Below are 9,349 nucleotides of genomic sequence, written 5' to 3'. Positions count from 1 at the left end.
AAGCCTAACTCGGGTAGTGAGGTGTTTGAATTTGGTTATTCTTCGGGCTATTCCTTGAAGAATATGAAAAATAATATTGAGGTTCCTAAGTCATAGTTGAGTGCAGAGTCTTCACTCTCTTTGGATCTTAATCAAGAAAACAACTCCTTTCCAAAGTTCATGGACTCTCCTCCTAAAGTTTCCCTTGAGTTCATTCTATCCTCAAAATACCTCGGTGGATTATTGTTCTCTTCCTATTAGTGAGTATAAGGACTCTAACCCTCCACTCCCTATTCTGGGCACTGTTCCTTTTGTGATCCCAAACCTTCTCAAGGGGCTTCACTCTCTGGTGAATTCCCCCTTTTCCTCTTCTCAGTAGATGACTCCTTTGCATGATTGGGTTCTCATGTCCTTGGTTGCTTTCCAAGAGGAATAAAGAGGTCTATCTCTCCTTGTAAGCCTTTGATAATTAACCAATGACCTAACACTTTGCCTAAAGGCGTTGGAAGGTAGTGGATGTTGGAAAGGATTCAAGATTGGATAGAAAATCAATAAGAGATGTGAGGCAATTCAATGCAGCTAGAGAAGTGGATAATGGTAACCCTAGCATCTCGGAGAAAGTGTGCTCCTAGAACCAAAAGGAATTATTGTTCTTTCATGGAATATTAGGGGACTAAAAGGTTCCCACAAGTAAATTTTGGTTAAAAATTCAATAAAAAAGTTGAAGCTGGATATCTTGCTTCTTCAAGAAAATAAATTGAGTTTTGATGCTTTCAACAAGGTTAGTAACTTCATTTGGCCCTTCTCTAATTTCATCGCCATGAGTGTTGATAGTTCTTTAGGTGGGTTGGCAACTATGTGGTAATGTAACAATCTTAAGGGGACCCTAAGGAGCCAAGATAAAAAATTCCTAGCATATCTCCTTTACGAATGATACTCTAAAGCTAAGTGAATTCTCACAAATGTGTACTTGCCTAACAATCTAGTTATAGGAAGGAATTTTTGGGCTTCTCTCCTATATGGTAGGAGAAACTTATAGAATGTCTGTTGGATGCTTATGGGAGACTTTAACTCCCCTCTATATCCTTCTAAAAAATAGGGAGTTTCTTCACACTTATCCAATAATATGTTAGATCTCCATGATTTCCTATCAAATGGGAAGTTGATTGACCTAGAGACAACAAGAAGAAAGTATACTTGGTCCAACATCGGTCACGTCATAGGTTAATTCAAGTCAAACTAGACAAATGCATGCTCTTAGCCTCCTGGGACATTTCCAACACTTGCAATCTCTCCTTTGAAATTTGTTTTGGCTTTGATCACTATCCCATCCACTTTAAATGGGTTTTGATTAAACTTGGTTGTCTCTTCCCATTCTTGTTTGAGCATACATGGGTTCATCACCCTAATTTTGAAGAACTGATTACCCAATGGTGAAGTACCTACTTCATTGGTACTACTATGTTCAAGATAGTGAGTAAACTAGAATTTATGAGAAAAAATCTAAGAATATGGAGCAAATCATCCTTTGGTAATATCTTTTTTCATAAAGAAGAGTTAAAGTCTTAGCTCAGAACTTGAAAATAGATATAGAATGATTTGATGCTTCTTCAGATAGGGTAAAGAAAAGTGTCTTTTGGTTGATCTTGATAACATTATTTTAGAGGAAGAATTATTTCGGAAGCAAAGATCTCTCACCCAATGGAATAAGGAAGGTGATAGGAACACTAAGTCCTTTCACCAGTCTACTTCTTATCATAGCGTAATTATGAAAATTAGGGTTTCCACCTTACGAAGGGTGAAAACCTCTAATTTTATCCTTAGGGGCCACTACATTAAAGAGGGGTGAACCCAATAGATCTAGCCATAAATAAAAAAGGATAAGGGTTGAGAATTCTTATTGGATTCAATGGATTTAAATTGATTACCCTCTTTTTATTTTAATTGTTGAAAATGCTAAAAATAGGGTAAATGTGTTGAAATTGAAGTAGTCATGCACAAACAGTGAGCTACAATCGTCAGATCGATTTGCGAACCTAGATCTGAGTAATATTAAAGTATTCAGACCTATTCCCAAAAGGAACTCCTGATTTGTTGAGATTGGAATACTCATCGCTCTAGTCCTTGCACTTTTTTTCTTCTAAAGGCGAACCTATTCTTCTTCAAGTAAATATAGCCAATTTTGATGATTGTAGCTCTGCACCTATTCCTACACACACTAGATATGGGAAATAGGTTGGGAATAGGGGGTTTTCCTAAGTACATCAAACCTCAGTTTAGGAATTAATGTTGAATGAAATATTGTAAATATTGAAATAAATAATGAAAAGATATACCTCATATTTGCAATGATTGATAATTATGCTTTACTTCTTGAATGTAATAGCATACATTCTATGAAATGGCATGAACAAGAAAAAGCCCTAATCACACACACATGCTTGCATAGGAATGTTGTAATTTCTCTCCACAATTGTTGAATGAATAATATGAAACCTTGAAGACCTTTAGAAATACTTGATGATGAATGGTTCATGGATGCAAGATTTCTAGGTTGATTTATTGGTGATCTAGATTGAAAATAATTGATTAATGTCTTTATATATGAGATCTTGGGTCAATTTATTGATTGGGTTGGCCTCCAACGATCATATAGAACCACCAATTTTATTTCCTGCCAAAGAGATAGGTCCCATCCTGTATTTGAAAATTGGGCCCCATTAAGAGGGACTAGGATGCTAGCGCTTATAATTAAGTCTCATAGAGGAGGATACCCCTTCAGAGAGTCATTTGGTAGGTGTATTATGGCATCAAAACTGGAGTTAAGGCACTGAACAAACCAGGATAATAGATGAGAGGGCGACATGTGCTAAAGTAGGAGCACAAGTTACATGGGGTGTAAATTGGCCTAGAGACAATTTATGATGCTACATTTAGCCCCCACTTTAACGAGAATGTGAGCCTATTTAATTACTTGTGGTAAAGTAGATGAAAGAGATGTAAGAGAGGATAAATGAGGAGAATAATCACAAGGAGTATAAGGCATCACTAATTTCAAAGAACTAAGCCCTCAATATTAGGATCTTAACTCACTCAAAGGCATGCAAGGGCACACAAAAAAAGATGAAAACAAATACAAACAAAGGAAAAAAGACAAAAAGGCAAAATACACACAACACAAAAGCTAAAGACCAAAAGAAAGACCTGAAGTCAACTAGTTGAAGAGACCTCGATGTCAAAATGTGTCAACCACTAATATCATTCTTGAAAATTGCCATCTCAAGAACATAAGTGATCATATAAAGGAGAAAGAGAACACATCATCCATGGATTACAAATAGAAAAAATATGATCTCATCAGAAGAGAAGAGAGGAGCATGGATACACATTCTAGATGTGTTTTTCTAGGTGATCCATTTTGGAGAGGAGAGTAGGAATAGTCTAGTTGTGTTTTTCTAGTTCCACTCATCCTCATGCGTGTTTGAAAGTGATATTTGGTTTAAAGTATATAGCACACTATATAAGAGTTTATTTTCTCTAGTTTCAAGCATGCTTCAACCTATTTCAGACATATGTGAAAATGCAAATGCCAAGGGGCGAATGTCTTATTTCAAAAACATCTCATGTAAGATTTTGTTTGCTCTAGTTTTGAGAATGTGTAACCCCTTATAAGACAAATATATGTCTAGTTTCGAGGATATCCCATGTAAGAGGTTTGAACTAAGTACTTGTTCAAAATGTGTACGTTGACACTTGAGAACTTAAAACAAATATTATGCAAATGTTCTTAAGTGTATTTTGATCATATCCTCTAAACTTTCTTGGTTGAGTATTACAATCCATATAGTCAAATCAAAACTACTTAAAATAAATTAAAATGATCAAAATAAAGGTAGAAGAAAACTAAAACCTTGTTTTATTACATGAGTGAAATAAACTTTGAATGATATTATAACATGGGGTCTACTTTATTGCCTCACTATTTACAAAGACCAATATATGAGAGCCTATGTGGAACATGAACTATTGAATGAAAGGTCTTAAGGAATAATAATCTTAATATTAATTTAATTTTAATATTGTACTATTGTTAATATGGCCAATGTTGATTTTTTTAGGTAATCTAGTTGTTACGTTAACCATAATAAAATGTATGACCATAAATTCTTCTTGGACTTCAATAATCAATGAAATCATTAGCCACTAAATTCATCCTTATGGATAATACTCTATAGAAGATGCAAGTAATATATGATCTCAGTTTAGCAGTTGGATCTCTGTTCATTTTTTCTAACATCATGTTAAGAGATGTCATGAGTATTTTGTGCAGCTTAGGGGTTAGGGCCTGCTCCACTCAATTATTTCAGGTATAGACAGAGCTGTCACCCACAAGAGAGGGGATCACCCACAGAGAAGGGTAGTCTGCTGCTCAAATTAATGCGATGGATTTTCACACACCCTCTTCAAGACCATTCGGGACATGGATCCAACAAGACCTACATCATCCTCATTATTGTAACTCAAATCTTGTATATTTTCTGATCTATTAATGGATCTGGGCCAGACCGGAGGTTTTCTTTCCTCCATTCTTTCCTACTGGTGCCCACACTGAATGGATGTGTAATTATAATTATTTTTTAAGTAATTAAAATTCTTTGGCTTCTGCCTTTTATCGATCAAAAAAAAAATTTAGAACCAAATTAAAGGTAAGGACACATTAGTTATACCTATACAAATATTAAGGAAACATTGAGTTAGGAAAGCAATACTCTCATACACACACCTCTAAAAACATTTTAAATAATAAAGTTTGATTACATAATACCTAAAGGGCTCTATAATTTGGATGCACATAAAATATGAAAGACTGAATTATTATAGTCATTTTTCTAATTCATTTTCCCAAACATTCAAGAAAAGGAAAATAAGCTTAAGAAATATCTAAGAATCTTATGAAAAAAAGAACATAGCAATATTTTTGGAAATACTACTATATAATTTTTTTTACCTATTTAAAGATGTAGAAATAAAATGAATGGAAATGAAATAATTAGATAAATATTAAATATGATAACTTTGTGAAGTTGATGATGCCACTTAGGAGGGTTCCATGAGGGGGGCTTATGTTCTATATTCAAGGAAAAGGTGGTCCAATGAAGATTTTTTTTCCTATCAGATTATTTGGAATCTTTTTCTAAAAAATAGAAGCTCCTACTTTTTAAGTTTCCATTTTTTAACCTATGAAAATAGGAGGCTACAAATTGCGTCCCCAGCTTAGAGAAGCTATCAGTCTTTTATCAAAAAATTTCCTTGAATTTAAGAAATGTCAAGTCTAGCATTGTCTGTCATTGTTAGGCTAGTCTGCCTTCACTTTATTCATCCCCACTCGTGGAGAATAGCTCACTTTTGAAAAACGCATTGACTTGACTAGGTATACTGTGTTTTCCTTGCTAAGCATCTTCATTCACGACAAATGCTATGATTCCAAGAATACACAGAAACATGTGCACTTCATCTTCATTCATGACTTTTGGAGGCGAAGAAATCGCAAGACATTTCAATTTCCATCCCATGTTGTCGAAAAGCGAGAAAATTTTGCGGTTTGTAACGCGCAGATCAACGGATGATCTTTTCTACTCCTCTACTTTCAACCGCACCGAATAGTTAGCACCCGATTATGCACCGAATAACTGCCCTTCGAAGAATGATGCCGAACATCTCATAATGTCAAAATCCTAAAGCGATAGAAAATTACAAACGTTACCCACGCGCTCCGCGTATTTTATTTTTATGAGAACAATGCCAAACATCATACTTCCTCCGCTACTCTAACAATGAAGACGATGATGATACTTCCTCTGCTACTCTTTCTTTGTCTCTCTGCGCTGCCTGCTCATATGGCAAAGTCTTCCAATCATTCTGATGAAGAAGCTCTCATGGCTTTCAAAGCTGCTATCTCTCTCGATCCATATAATTCCTTACTCCATTGGAACACCAATCACACCTTCTGTAATTGGACTGGCATTACATGCTCTTCTAGTCGACAGCGTGTGGTTTCCTTGAATCTCACTGGTATGGGATTACTTGGCCCCATCTCTCCCTTTCTCGGAAATCTTTCCTTCCTCAGAGTACTTGCTCTCAAAAATAATAGCTTTCACGGCCATATTCCATATCAGCTTGGAAGGCTATTTCGCTTGAGATGGCTTCAGTTGTCTTCTAACAATTTAAGTGGAAGCATTCCACCTGAATTTAGTCTCCTTTCAAATTTAGAAACCATGATATTACGAACAAACAACTTGACAGGTAATATCCCACCTTTCTTGGGAAACATGTCCTTTCTAAAGGTCCTTGAATTGTCAGAAAATACACTCCAAGGTGGTATTCCTGCTGAGCTAGGTATGCTTCGTCAGCTAAACTGGCTTAATCTTGGCATCAACAACTTGATAGGTTCGATCCCCATTGCCCTTTCAAATTGCACCCGTCTCCAAACTTTGGAGCTCTATGCTAACAACTTAAACGGCCCAATTCCATGGGAGTTTGGAAGGCTGTCAGAGTTGCAAAAAGTGCTCTTGTGGCAAAATCAACTCAGTGGAGAAATACCCCGCTCGGTGGGGAATTGGACTCAGCTGGAAGTGCTGGATTTGGAGATCAACCAACTGAGCGGCACAGTGCCCCTGGAATTTGGTAAAATGAAGCAACTGAGAGGGTTAGGTTTGTGGGGAAATCATTTTGTGAGTAGAAGCAGAGGTCTGCCTATTCTAACAGTGTTAACTAATTGCTCCAGCTTGGAAAAACTTGGTTTGGAATATAATCATCTCACTGGCGTCTTGCCCACTTCAGTTGGTCGCCTTTCAAATTCACTCTCTTATTTAATGTTGGACTCAAATGAAATTGGGGGAAACATACCAAATGAGATTGGTAACCTAACAAACCTGGCAACATTAGGGCTAAGTACAAACCGATTCAATGGGACCATTCCATCTGCACTTGGCAAACTTCCAAATCTGGAAAGATTATATCTAGGGGCAAACAATTTACAGGGAAGAATTCCAGAAAGTTTTGGACAATCAATAAGGCTTGGATTGTTGTCACTCAGTGAGAATATGCTTTCAGGCCAAATTCCAGATAGTCTTGGCGAGCTTCCACAATTAAGAGACCTTTTTCTTAATCACAATCAACTATCAGGTAAAATACCTGCCAGTTTAGGGAGAAGTCAGACATTGGAGACGGTGGACTTTTCCCACAACAAACTAACAGGAAACATACCTCCTGAAGTTGCAGGTCTTCAAAATCTCCAGTTTTATTTCAATGTTTCCAGCAATTTCCTGCAAGGTTCTATTTTGGAAATGAGTAAAATGGTTATGGTTTTAGCTATAGATCTTTCTCAAAACAATTTCTCGGGTGACATTCCTAGTGCACTAGCAAGCTGCAAGGGTTTGGAATATCTAAATCTTTCTTGGAATGGATTTGAGGGGCCAATCCCTGCATCACTAGCATTTCTGCAAAATCTGCAGTACATGGATCTTTCTCGCAATAATTTGTCAGGTATGATACCGGTGACTTTCAAAAAGATGAGAATGCTACGACATCTCAATCTCTCTTCAAACAAGTTGACTGGAGAGGTCCCAAAGGAAGGAGCTTTCGCAACACTCGATGCCTCAGAAGTTATGGGAAATCTTGGCCTCTGTGGTGGATGGATAAACTTGCCACCATGCTCTCATTCCAATCACAAACAGCCATCAGTCTCCAAAAAGGTGATTATTTCTGTCATAGTAGGCATTGCAATTTTGATCATGTCTCTTCTATTGGTAGTATTTTCTTATATATTATGTAGACATTCTAGTACCCCTGCTCTCAATGTATGGCCTGCAAAAATTTCATATGAAGAACTTGTAGATGCAACTGGTGGGTTTAGTGATGAAAATCTGTTAGGAATTGGTAGCTTTGGGTCAGTTTATAAAGGGATTCTAAAGAATGGTACAATTATTGCTGTTAAAGTTCTCAAGTTGCAAGATGAACATGCTAACCAAAGTTTTAGCAGAGAATGCAATGCCTTAAGGAGAGTTCGGCACCATAATGTAATAAAAATCATTTCAGCATACTCCAATCTTGATTTTAAAGCCTTAATTCTTCCATTCATGTCAAATGGAAGTTTAGAGAGATGGTTGTATCATTCAGAAGGCGGTAGATGCAGATTAAATTTGAGTGATCGAATAAGGATAGCAATAGAGATAGCAGAAGGAATGGCATATCTTCACCATTATTGCTTTGTTCAAGTGATTCATCGTGACCTCAAGCCCAACAATGTCCTATTAGGAGATGACATGACTTCATACATAGCAGATTTTGGCCTTTCCAATATTATTTTCGGCAATTCCGTGGATTCTTTGACTTCTACAGATGCACTTAAAGGATCTGTTGGCTACATTGCACCAGGTATATATTTCTTATTATTTCATTATGCATTTTGCTGGTTTTCTTTATCTTATACATTGTCAAATTCTTCAAATGACAGTCTTTGATCCTTGTTTATTTGTTATTATAGAATATGGAATAGGTGGAAAGCTTACTACAAAAGGAGATGTATATAGTTATGGAATTTTAATTCTAGAGTTGTTGACAAGGAGGAGACCAACAGATGATATGTTCATTGAAGGAATCAATCTACAAAAATGGATAGAAATGCATTTTCCAAATAGAATCTCAGATGTGGTGGATAATTGTTTGCTTATAGATGCTCATGAATCAGGGACATCAATGGTAATAGAATGCCTTACTCAATTTGTGCAAATTGGGCTCTTTTGCACAAGGGAGTCACCTCAAGAGCGACCTGATATGACTAAGATAGTTGAGAGATTAAATACAATCAGAGGTGCATTTCTTGGTACGCCTAAAACTTCTCAATTACCAATAGACATCTCACCTTTTCTTGACAATACAAGAGGTATAAATATGGCTGGTTCAGGGAACAATGAAGGTTCATCTACATCTACTTTCTAGGTCTACATAAATATTGTTGTTTTGTTTGCTAGTCAACTAGATAATAATAATGTCCATGTATTATATTTTGTAGTTCATTCTATATAGTGAGGAGATGAAATAATGTTTAGATTGTGATATTTATAATGTATAGAATATTGTGACATTATTTATGATATATTTGAAATTGTGAGCAAAAAGGAGATGCGCATGTTGTTTATTTTCAGTTATATCAATCATACAAATTAATTTTTTTATAATATTAGTTGTATTTTATTTTTTATTGAGAAGATATTATAATGGTAAATTTTGTATATCTATGACATTTTTTATATGGCTATTTTTAGAGAATGCTTTAATACATGTATATATTGTAAAATGACACAATCTA

General features: G+C 35.9%; 1 protein-coding gene across 1 annotated transcript; it reads left to right on the top strand.

Moving 5' to 3' along the window:
- The first annotated feature begins 5,815 nt into the window (after positions 1–5,815).
- On the top strand, positions 5,816–9,057 carry LOC131053632 (putative leucine-rich repeat receptor-like serine/threonine-protein kinase At2g24130). The gene is made up of 2 exons (XM_057988240.2): positions 5,816–8,415; positions 8,525–9,057. The coding sequence occupies exons 1-2, from the start codon at positions 5,823–5,825 to the stop codon at positions 8,977–8,979; spliced, it is 3,048 nt and encodes a 1,015-aa protein (XP_057844223.2). The 5' UTR covers positions 5,816–5,822; the 3' UTR covers positions 8,980–9,057.
- The last annotated feature ends 292 nt before the right edge of the window (positions 9,058–9,349 follow it).

This window comes from Cryptomeria japonica, chromosome 8, assembly GCF_030272615.1.
Source record: "Cryptomeria japonica chromosome 8, Sugi_1.0, whole genome shotgun sequence".
NCBI lineage: Eukaryota > Viridiplantae > Streptophyta > Pinopsida > Cupressales > Cupressaceae > Cryptomeria > Cryptomeria japonica.
Note: the sequence above shows the minus strand (reverse complement) of the source record. Positions and strands in the feature narration are given on the sequence as shown.

Excerpts from the sequence above, each read along its gene's own strand:
- LOC131053632 (XM_057988240.2), top strand. The coding sequence starts at position 5,823 with ATGATGATACTTCCTCTGCTACTCTTTCTTTGTCTCTCTGCGCTGCCT. Across the intron at positions 8,416-8,524 it reads TGTTGGCTACATTGCACCAG|AATATGGAATAGGTGGAAAG; the intron begins GTATATATTTCT and ends TTGTTATTATAG.